The following is a 12,240-nucleotide window of genomic DNA, read 5'->3' on the forward strand; positions in this document are numbered from 1 at the left end:
TAGTGCCATGGGCATAGCTGGAGGGAATATAGCAAATTTTTATTTGCCCTGGGGCATAGCCTGGGGCGAAAGCCTGGGGCTATTTTTTAAAAATTTCGAAATTTTTGGAATTTTGCCTGAGGCATAGCCTGGGGCGTAGCCGGAGGGCAAAGTAAAAATTTGCATATTGCCCCCAAGTGTATTAAAAATTTGCATATTGCATAAAATAGATCGCCTCAGGCATCTGTATACATTGGTTGCATCAGCCTGTGCCTTCACCCTGTTCACTACTTACCTTCTCACTTGTCACTTACCTTCACCCTGTTCACTACTTACCTTCTCACTTGCACTTACCTTCACCCTGTTCACTTACCTTCACCCTGTTCACTACTTACCTTCTCTCTTGTACTTACCTTCATCTTGTACACAACTTACCTTCTGACTTGTACTTACCTTCACCTTGTACACAACTTACCTTCTGACTTGTACTTACCTTCATCTTGTACACAACTTACCTTCTGACTTGTACTTACCTTCATCTTGTACACAACTTACCTTCTCACTTATACTTACCTTCATCTTGTACAATACTTACCGAACTTACCTTTGCATTCACGAACTTCACATTTTCCTATAATGTCTGCTTAGACTTATTTTTAAACATTCCGTTATAGGCAACAAGGCTAAGTAAACAGCCATGTTGCCTTCAACTGAATGTCGGAATCTGTATCTAAACTATTCTTGCCTAAACGTACCTGAAAAATTGAAGCAAACTTTACAATTAACGTACGCAGTATGCAAAAGTTAAAAGCTTACTGATCTGCTTCAGACTGACTGAGCATCAACTGATGGCAGGCCTTCGCCCTGTGTAAAGTGTAAAAATTTAAAACAACCGCATGTTCAATAACGCATAGTTAGTTACCAAAGAATGCACCAATTTCATCTAAATTTTGAACAAACTTATTTGCAGTGTTGTGAAATGTAAAAGCATGTTAAATAAAACTGATACAAAACAGCCACATATACAAATATGCAAAAAAATTACTTCTTACATTTGTTGGTTATTCAGTTGCAGCTGCAGGCTAAAGCATTCAACTAAACATTCTTAGTCTGTGATAAGCCACACGACATCACTGTCACTCATCAAAATAAACAGAACGGCTACTTATTAATTTGTTGTTTATTAATTGGCACTTTCGAACCGCACTGATGGCAACTCACACTACCAAATTTATAGAATACACACGGACATCAGCGCAAATCTGTATTCACGATCTGCTGTTATTAGAAATTATAATTACAATTTTATTACAATTAATGTTATTACAATTAACAAACTTACAATAACTAACAATTATACAAACTTACAATAAGGGAAACCACACCGATCATTGTATCATTACTGGGTAATGCCAGTATACCAACTTCAACTGACGCAGAGCGCCATCAGTATGAAGACATATCTTGTGGATGTGGATGATGCATTGCATTCCTATAATAGGCAAAAGCTGTACTTACGTATTTTTGTGATAGCACATTTAGAACGCATTGATATAAACTTGACAAACCAATTTCGCCAGAGCGACAGGAATTAGAAAACGGTTCAATTATGATGACGTAGGCTAATTCAATAAAGCATTGATTTACAAAATTTCTGATAAATAGTGTTATATAAACAGAATATTCTTTCCCTTCACTCTTACCAGAAATATAGTTGTAAATACAGTTGCTGCACTGCAGTAAATATAGTTGTACACCTAAAAAACAACACTTCCAATGCAGTATTGAAACTTCAAACTTAATAAAGTCAAACATAACCAATCTACGTTATCACTTATATGATGCCGATGTGGAATTGATGGCGTAGCCAACATACAATCTGTTTCCGGAAATCAAAATGATGGCAAACAAACAGCAGGGCGAAATTATGATGCACAGTTACCACATACAGATACTTTTCATAATCTGGTTATTACATTACATAACATCTGATCATAATGATGAATAATGAAAGTTGAAATTTTCTGAAAAGTAATTAATAAAGTGTAATATAAGTTGAAACAACTTCTGTATCTGAAACATCTGTAAAACTGTATTTCCAATGAAATTTCAAATCTTGAAGTTATTCAAATCAAGGCCACCCAATCTACAATATTATCAACATGTTTTAATTGTGCGCTGCAGTTAAGATTCAAGTGATGTGGAGTTGAACGCATAACAGATCTACAATCTAAATTTCACTGAATAATTTCAAAAAACTGTGCAAAATTATAATAATGCATATTTACCATATTCACTAATTTTTCAGAATGTCTTTGTTTGTTTCTTTGTGTTTGATCATTGATATGAATATAATATAAATTCTGAAAGTGAATTATATTAATGCCGTCATCTAAAAATAAAAAACGGAAATACGAACTTCATGGTCTTCAACATCTGATGTATCTGAAAGTTAGTAATAACAACACGAAAAAGAGACCTGTCAGTTTCCATTCACCATATTAGTAAAGTAACATGCATAGCATACCACCACCAAAATATCAAATCCAACTTACCACTATTTCCTTGTTCGTTCTGAAGAGCGGAAATATAGTTGACAAAGCGCCTGACGGACAGCAATCCAGTGAACAGAATAACCTAAAGTAATCAAAGTACTCTGATTAAACGTATAATAAGTAAATTATGCAAATGACTATTTACTTTGCCTCCGGAAGAACAACCTAATTCGCCATCAGTAATAGCGCAGTGCAATGAATTTTATGAACAACGTTACTAAACGAGACGATGAAATTTATTACGTTTTTATTTACACACTTCATATTACTACGTAAGATTGCATTACTACGTAATATTGCACTATTACGTAATATTGCATTACTACGTAATAGTGCATTATTATGCAAATTTGATGAGCTGAATTTAGCTGATTGAAAGTATGAGTTGATAGAATAATGTACGAATATTGTATTTCTACAAATCAGAATTAGATTTATAGTAAAACTGAAAGCAGTTTAGAAAATAAAATGAATTTTCCGATTTATAAAAAAAATAGATTTAATTTTCTAATGATAATAATTACCACAGGAATTATGTAACGTTTAGTCAAATTAAAAACAAGCAGATTTTCATGAACAACGCATTCAATATATTTATGGAGAGTAGTTAAATTGGATGAGAATAACAATAATTACAATTCATACTTGGAAATAACATAGAATCAATCACCCAACAAATAGCTATTAAAAACAAAAAGCTTCATGTAGATCTCTAAAAATGAATATTCATGAAATAGAAACAATACATTTGTCATTAAAAATGTTATTGAAACTGCCGCAACATCCCGGCCAGGAATTTGAAAGTGTTTGAAAAAAAATTGTACCAGAAGCAAATTTTTCAGAACCATTTGTAACCCGCAAAACATTACTACTAGCCAGCAAACGAATGTTTATTCTGCTTCTCCGTAAACAATCTTCGGATTATAAAATTTGCATTTCATCTCTAACATCACACTTACTTTTACTACACCTTTATGTAAATTTTTTTTAAACTTCAAACACAAATGCCAATACCAATTCAACGTAATAATTAATAATAAAAATCTTTTATAATGTTATATCATATATATATATATATATTTCAATATATCATATATATATATATATATATATATATATATCTGACAGATCACATCAGCTAAGCGCAGTTCATTCAGCTCGAAATAGTGGGGAGGAGTGGGTAGAATTTTCAATTGAGCGCGATCTCCGTTCAAGTTAAAATCATTAAGAACCGTATGCTGGAAATCATTAGACGGGAAAGCAAGGCGGGACAACAAAAGAGGAAGGAAGGAGGGAGAACTTGCAGGATGGAGGGGGTGAAAGTTGTCAGATTGTGAATCACGTTCCTTCACTCAACCTTCACGGAAAATAATCAGGCGTTCCTTCATTTATCAATAATGACAACATTAATGGAGATATTGAGTTATTTTCTCAATGATAAAAAACAGTGGGATCTATAAGTCTGTGCTATTGGCAATACAATGGCATCATAGGGTCTTAAGGATGAAGTGAACGTTACTGCCATTCTGAAAGCTTCAAGAAAGGTGGTTAAAACTGTTTTCTAGCTAACAGCAACTTTCCCATGTCATGCTGAAACAATCCTGTTCGCAAATTGATCAGTTTAGAGCATTTAGGATTGTGATTTCTCTATCCCGGTGACAGACAGTTCCATTAAACAGTTGGCCAAGTATTTTACCTCAGCAGTAAATATCACAGAAGGGATTAAAGATAATGTGGGAGTGGTTCAACGACTATGTCAATACTATTTTACAAATGCATTTGCAAGGACTATTGAGAATTATAGATCTATATATCATTACTACTATATGTTACGGCTGGAAATTGTCGTGTCTGTAATAAAGTATTGATTATTAATTGAACATCATTACAGAAAAAAGCGCGTTAGGTTACATTCAAAAAATTAAACTTAAACAATTACAGCAAGATGTAAAAGCGGGCATGCTTAGCGAATCGTGGGAAAAGACGGAACGAAAACAAAGTATAAAAAACAGCAAGTATGTAAAAATTCATACCTGTTAGCAGGACTGCCTGAGCCATACATTTTTCCAACTGAGTTTCCTGATTTCATCAGTTTCACAATCTCAACGTATTTGTTGAAGTGAAGCACCAAAATGACCAAATAACGCAATGCAGTGAGTAATTAGAACGTTCCTCAGCAACGAATAATTAAATAATAGTGCAGTTCTCTCAATAAACAGAAATTTATATAAGGAAAATCACTTCCGGGTTTGGATGGCACAAAGTGCACGTAGCAAAATGCCATCGGCAGTGTTCACCTTCATTCACATTAGCATAAACATACTCTTCTGACCTACAAATGCATGTATGCTTTGTAAACGTAAGATAATGTAATGGGCTAGCAACAAAAACTATAATAATTGTTGAACAACAACAAAATCCTCAATACGTTACACATGAAAGTCTCTATCTCAAAAAATATTATGACGTAATTAAAAGAAGCATAAAAAACCGTAACTTAAATGAAACTGAACGGCAACGTTAATCGTACGTAAATTAAACAACAATCAACTATTAGTGTATGATCGCTGCCTAAGCATGCAATAATAGTCAACAGGATAATAATACTTTGCAATGAATACCATTTTCAGCAGAGTTAACTTATTAATTTCAAAGAACAGACTGTTTAGTTATCATTTAGCAGTTATATATTCAATATCTATTTCAAGCATTTTTACAATGTCATTCAATAAAAAAACTGTAACTTACAAAAATAGTCAACCTCCCATCATTTGGAGATATACATTTTTCGAAGAGTTGCACAACGTGATCGACCATACTGAATATAAATGATGTTGCTTGTCAGGCTTCCTTTGAAATCGTCTTTTATTCTGATGTTGCACGACACCATCCGCCTACAAATATTCCAAAATCAACCCTACAACAAAATTTAGAATTCATGAATTGATGCAAATTCAAATCATACACAACATGATCATCGATGAGTTACGCTTTACGATTAATATTTGATTTTCTTTTCGTAAATGCAAATTTGCATGAAGATTGTACTAAACATGTAGTACGCCTACTTTTTGTTATTCTCAGCAAACAATCTCTACGTCCGTTGATGCAAAATCGAACAAACAACAAGAAATAAGATAGAACTTTACAATATTAACGATAATATTGCTTCGCACATCTAGAAGCGATTGGATAGCCCAAATAAAGTATATTAAATAAGGTTATTATTAAAGTTTTAAAGCAGAAGTTAAGTCAAATTACTTCATAATTATTAGGCGCGTCTCATTAACATGCAAATTTTCATTCTTTCATTGCTTTCCCGTTTGTTTGCTTAGCAACTATAGGTCGCTAGAAACGTCGCCATCTATCTAATACATAAAAAACCTTAATTTGAAAAGCTTATTTTTCAGCAATGTAATGGTATTTGGCAATGGGAAATCACGTAATTGTTATTATTGTGATGTTACATCATATATATTGTTTTTAGCATGATTTTAGATTAACAGTCGTGAAAATTCTTACTTGCCTAATGTAATGAAAAGCAGGCGCAGTAAGACCGATTTACCAGAAAATGCATGCAAAGTTTTGTTATACTACTATGCACACGCTTACGTGGTTTGTGATTCAATGGGTGTTGGCGTACGGTAGGCTGGGAGAGTGCATTGATGTGGAATTGGAATATTGAATCTATTAATAAGATAATAAATACATTAAATGACGACCCTGCAAAATTGAAATTGTTTTAAAACCTATTTCATCAGTTTTTATAGAAAATATAAAATCAATCAAAATCTTTAAAAGTGCAATGCAAGTTCAAAATTAACCGTAATTCATTTCAAATGCAAATCAAGTAAATTCATAATAAATGTTTTTTATTGAACAATAAGTAGAAATAACAAGAGATAATGCAGTAGAAAATTCTTGACATCAATTGTAAAAATACGAAAAGTATGCAAATTAAATACAGGCCCTCAAAATGTACAGTAATATTAAGTGTAATGTATGACAGCAATATCGCTATACATTAGGCTTTGAGAACAGAGTCATCGTAGGTGACAGACTTCAGATAGTAAGCATCTATGCCATCTATTTTGGAATACGTATTTGGCAGTTCAGAATCTACTATTCGCCATGAAGCGAAATCTGGGCAGAAACCGAGGATGGAAGGCACGGGGGCTTTCGAGACAGAGAATCCTTATGCCCAAGTAATAGGGCAGTGGTTGGGCACAAATGAGGCGGAACATGCGGTACGTAGGGGTAGCCACCGCAAACAAGAAGCTTTGAGAAACAAAATGCTAAAAACATTTACGAAAAAACAAAAGTAATCAAAAGAAATTGAGTAATCTACCCTTCCCTGTGTAAAGTTGGAAAAATCACGGTGTCAGGAAAAAAGTGGCAACCGCTAAACCCCTGGCCTTTTGGACATAGCTCCCTTAAAAACCGAGAGAAAATGCGAAAACTTCCACCAGTGAATTGAGCATGCAGAACCAACATTATCTCCCTTCACCTGAACCCTAAGTCCTCACGCTTCCAAAGTGGGGTCCATGGCATGGCCGTCATCGGTGAAAAAGAATGCAACATTGGGCTGCTGTTATGTCTGTACGTGTTGTAATGACATATATTAATTGCGTCTTTGTAATGAAGAATCTTTGTCTCGACATCAGAAATTGCAGGACAATAATTCAAACAAATTTAAATGAAAAACAAAAAATGTGCAAAAGAATGATACCAAAGATTGAAGTGATGTGAAAAATTAAAAGAAAATGTAAAGAAAGTAAAACATCTTGATTGATAAAAAATAAAGGTGGTGAAAAATATGGTGAATAATTTTGTATTATATTGAAAAAACAATGAGCGGCATGCTCAACAAATATCAAAAATATGTAACAAGCAAACAGCAATTTTAATGTAACGAGCAAACAATTTTAAATGAAAATTAAAAAAACTGAACAAAGGAATGAAACGAAAGTGCGAAAAGCTTTGAAAAATCAAAAGAAAATTGAAAGAAAATAAAGCATCTTGATTGATAAAATACAAAAGGAGGCATAATATGGTAAAGAATATTGAATTCCATTGAAAAAGCAATGAGCAACATGCTCAACAAATATCACAAAAATGTAACAAAGAAAAGATGAAAGTAACATAAGTGAATGAAGATGAAAACCATTCAAATGTTTAGTCACCACAACTGACCAGTGTTCACATCCATCTCGACCATTGATGGTAGCCATTCCATTTGGCACATCTTCTCCGTGAGTTGCTTATTACGGTTTGTTACATGTTTACGAATTTGTATGCAATGTATCATGAGTCGCTATGTTTTAAATTAATGTAAAAATAAAGAAGTAAAAGAATAACAAATAGTAATCTTTGAAAAGAAAATCAAAATATAAAAGAACATATAATAAGAGTTTTTAACAAAAGAAAGAATCATTTTCTAAATTGGTAGAATAAAAATAATTCAATTAATAAAAACAATATAAAGAAGATGCATATCTTGAAATTAAGCTAAGCGTTAAATGGAAATAAATAAAAGTTAACAAACAAAAAAAATCTAAAAATATTGCGACTTATAAAAATAATTGCATAAAAAGATTTTGTGCGGCAAAGCCTGAACCCTGCATTAAATCAAAACTCAGCCATGTAAGGTTTGTCATTAACTTAATTGTAGAAACTGACAAGTGAATTCTAAAACCTACATAAACAGTATTATTTAATTCTGTTTGCTAATTTACAATCTTAATATATATTTTCATCATTGCCTTTTAATAAATTATAAAATAAGTGAAAAAAAATGCAACTTACCCAAATACATGTTCACCTCGTTCAGGTTTGCCTTCTCTTTGTCCAGTCGAAAATTATGATGAGCAATTTTCAAAAAATGGAAATAAAATAAGCATATGAAACAAATCAGTTTCTTCAACAGCAATAGCAGGCTATCGAGTAGCACATAAAGTGCAAATAACCGATCGGAATATCACACAATTACGACTGCTTTCAGAATGCTGTATAAAAGAACCACAGTAGAATCGAATAGCTAACGTGGACGCAGTAACCGATATAGCGGTGTATGAAAAAAGTGAACTGCTGTATTATGGAAAATCACTGACGGCGGAGTAATAGTCGCCGTGCACGATAAAACTGAAATGCTGCGCCCCAGATAATAAGCCGTTGCGCAGTAATGTGCGTTGTACATTATGCAAATTTTTTTCGACATAGCAAATACGTAAGCACGATGAAAATGAATTGCAGCGCAATATATTGCATACTATAGATTCCGTTTCGTGTGTTAAATTTCAACTGTGTTGCTTCATAATCTGCGGGAAAATTTATACCAAACATACACTAACTAATGTAGTGCGTGCCGTTTCTAAACTATGACAATCGTTTTGCAATAAGTTTTTCTTTTTAATGATAAAATTGTTACTTTTTGTCCATTCATACAACACAAGTCCATTGTTGATTGTTGTTCTGTCTGGTTGGTTGGTTAGACATCCCGGCCGATATGCCATACCGCCCGCTAATCATGCTCCTGATCACCGTACAGTTTTAGTTACAAGAAAGACATTGTCTAAGAGAAAAGCTTTATTCAAAGAAACAGCACTGGCTCTCACCGATGCATTTTACAGATTACATTCCGAACATGTACGCGAAGAATTTGCCAGAAAGTACTGATCAATTGCAATTTACCAATACGGATACAGCTGCTGATGGTTTATCAGTTTTGACCAAAAAGAAGAATCTGCACTGAGCGCTGGCCAAAATGCGTCCGGAAATGGAGCAATGAACGGTGTGCGAATTTCTTTAGCCGACGTCACATTCCGACAGGATCCTTTGTGCATTATTCGAGCCGTGGATATTCCAAGTCTTCTCTCTTGACACCACATTTTATCAAAGTCGCAAAGATTTCTATGTGTACGTCCTTTACTGTCGCAAATGGTAATATCCCGCTGTTGTGATGATCGCCCATGGCACCGTGTCACGCAACAAGGCCCCTCTTGTTTGAATGTCACTTCGATACCGTAACTAAATGGAAAGAAAAGCATTGCTTTTTGTTTTCAACAAAACGTTAACAAACTGTGGAATAAGCATACGCTAATTTCAAATAACACTGTTCCCGCTTGAATAGACATCGGTTTTTGTGCGTTTTGCCGTAAGAATCACAAACAGGCTGTTCATAATACGGACACGGCTTGCTGCACGGACACACGTTTGCTTTTTCTTAAAACGCACTGTGTATTTTGAAATTTGCATCTCGTGAGAGCTCAGAATTCATTTTTCAAAATTTCCACAAAACTTACTAATAATCTGCCTGTGTTTTTTCCAAACAACACATTGCTCGTTTTCAAAATGACACTGATTTCGATATATACGTCCTCTTAGATCACAGACTGGCAACGCATTCGCAGCGCACGGTCGTTCTTGGCAGCAGAATCCATCGTAAGAATAAAGCAAACCTTCAAAAATGGATTCAGGTCGATTTTCATAATGGAACAACAATTTGGAATTCAAAAAAAAAAAAACTTCAACCATCTAAATGCTTTTGATTGCAAGCCAACGTGCATAAATTTCGGTAAACATAGCTTTGGCCTCGGTGCTTGCCGCAAACAGGCTGCAGATGCTTTGAACACAAACAACGTTCATCAGTTTCATCAGCTAATGGAAAATCCATCGATAGTTGTGCATTACTAAATCGACCGCTCTTTGGATCCCAGCCGACCAAACCAACTGCAACTGCAGAAAATATTACCGATAACATCAAAGTGTTAAAAAAAACAATTTCCCTCATCTTGCATTCTTCAACTGTCAGCTTCAGTATATTAACAGAAAGTGTACTGCTGGTTTTGGATCACCAATTTCAGTAAACACGACACACATTATTCATTTCAACACCAATTTCGAGTATCTCAGAAATAATACATCTAACGCTACTTTACAGCGGCACTTCAAATGACAAGTACACGACTGAAATTTACAATTCTTCACTATTCCTATTCTTCGAAAAGTCACGACATTAAAAATACCCATACTTTCATACATTCTGTAACGATGCATCATATTGATGCAGAACAGTCAAATTTTCACTCGAACATTTCACCATCTAATCTGTACACGGACTGCTGCCGTTAGGCAACTCTCTAATTATTGAATTATTGTTTAGCTTCTACTGAAATGTTCAATAATTTTCTCACGTCCTGACACTTATTAGTTTCAATGTTAGACTAATGTAATATGTTCACACTTTATATAAACATATATATATTAATGTGAATAAAAGTTTAAACAATACTAACGTTTTCTTCAAGCATATAAAATGTTTTTAATGTAATAATAAACAAATAAGTACACATAAATAAATAACACATGCATATAATAGAACCTAAATATGCATTACATGCTACATAAACGCTACTTAACTGCAATTTTTGTGACCCACATACTTTGTTTACTCAATTCCTCTAACGGGAAGCAATGAAAAGACAGGAAAACAATATGCATACAAACAGTCAGTGAAAAAGTTTGAAAAGTCAAAAGTAAAAGCCAGAAAAGATAGGCAAATGCGGTACAAATAAATGGAAAGTACTGAAAAAATTAGAAAACACAAATGACTGCCAAAAATGAAATAACGTCATATGCCAAAGTTAGCAGTTGATGGCCAGAAAATTAGGTAGTTAGTGATAAGGTAACGTACATGGCAATTAATTGAAATAAAACTATGTCGAAAAAATTCTTCATGAACAAATCAAATTTACAACAATAACATCGCAAATAGAAATAAATGATCAACACTTATGAACAATGGTTAGGCAATTGCACTGAAAATGACCAATTTTTATAATTGAAAAAAATCATTTAAAATAATAGTAATATTTTTTAAATTTTATTAAACAAAAACTTGAATTTCGACTTCAACATATAATTTTCGTAAAACTGCAGTGTGATTCATAATATTTTTGCAAGTAATACAGAAATACAAAAAAAACCATATATTCCTCACAAGCAAATCCTAAAGTTTGTTAATGGAAACATTCAAAATACTGATCACACACAACTGAGAAATAATTTTCACTTGGTGGTGAATACGTTTAGTTTCTTTAAAATTAAATTTCTTAGCACCGTCAATATTGAATTTATACAAATTTAGCCTTGATTGTCAAAAAATACAGTAAGATTTTATTTTTTTAACATACTTGCAAATGTTTACAGATTCGCTTTACTGATTTAGTCGAAAGAACATTTTTGCATATTAATGAACGATCATGCACAGGTACCTCATTAAATGATGATTTCAATCTGTGAGAAAATTTTCCAATTTGCTACATTTTCAACAAAATAACATGCTCCTACTTGTTGTTTTCTTCTCTCATTGATGTTTTCCTTTTCCTTCTTGCAGCGTAACGGATACTTTCTTCGATGGGTGATATTAAGTTTTCAAACTGTTTGTTCTTTTCTTTTTTCTCTGAACAACATTTTGAACAAATGCGACGCAACGACGTTCAACGTTGAAACGACATTCTTCTTCTAGGTTTATTCGATATTTAACGATATCATCATCGTAATAATTATTATTATTATTAGCAAGAAAAATGATCAAACATTTGCAAATCGTTTAATTGTATAGAAAAAAATATCAATAATTTAACATACCTTGCTTGCTGTAACCAGTTTAGTTAACAGAGCCGTCGGTGTGATTCAAGTTGAAGGA

The 12,240-nt window shown here is 33.4% G+C and overlaps 3 protein-coding genes across 3 annotated transcripts; all 3 read right to left on the reverse strand.

Annotated features, from left to right (window-relative positions):
* Positions 1 to 2,110: 2,110 nt before the first annotated feature.
* Positions 2,111 to 3,400, reverse strand: Tsp_03546 (hypothetical protein). Its single transcript, XM_003379849.1, is given in 6 exon segments — positions 2,111 to 2,125; positions 2,142 to 2,209; positions 2,395 to 2,424; positions 2,535 to 2,616; positions 2,790 to 2,949; positions 3,390 to 3,400. 6 exon segments carry the CDS (start codon positions 3,398 to 3,400, stop codon positions 2,111 to 2,113), a joined length of 366 nt encoding a protein of 121 aa, XP_003379897.1.
* Positions 3,401 to 4,636: 1,236 nt separating this feature from the next.
* Positions 4,637 to 6,368, reverse strand: Tsp_03547 (hypothetical protein). The gene is made up of 5 exons (XM_003379850.1): positions 6,359 to 6,368; positions 6,100 to 6,221; positions 5,296 to 5,428; positions 4,776 to 4,924; positions 4,637 to 4,741 (listed from the first exon to the last, which is right to left on the reverse strand). The coding sequence occupies exons 1-5, from the start codon at positions 6,366 to 6,368 to the stop codon at positions 4,637 to 4,639; spliced, it is 519 nt and encodes a 172-aa protein (XP_003379898.1).
* Positions 6,369 to 9,220: 2,852 nt separating this feature from the next.
* Tsp_03548 (putative kazal-type serine protease inhibitor domain protein) lies at positions 9,221 to 10,293 on the reverse strand. Its single transcript, XM_003379851.1, has 4 exons — positions 10,065 to 10,293; positions 9,836 to 9,991; positions 9,629 to 9,755; positions 9,221 to 9,560 (listed from the first exon to the last, which is right to left on the reverse strand). The coding sequence occupies exons 1-4, from the start codon at positions 10,291 to 10,293 to the stop codon at positions 9,221 to 9,223; spliced, it is 852 nt and encodes a 283-aa protein (XP_003379899.1).
* Positions 10,294 to 12,240: the final 1,947 nt, after the last annotated feature.

This window comes from Trichinella spiralis (genome assembly GCF_000181795.1).
Source record: "Trichinella spiralis strain ISS 195 chromosome Unknown Scfld2, whole genome shotgun sequence".
In the NCBI taxonomy this organism is placed as follows: domain Eukaryota; kingdom Metazoa; phylum Nematoda; class Enoplea; order Trichinellida; family Trichinellidae; genus Trichinella; species Trichinella spiralis.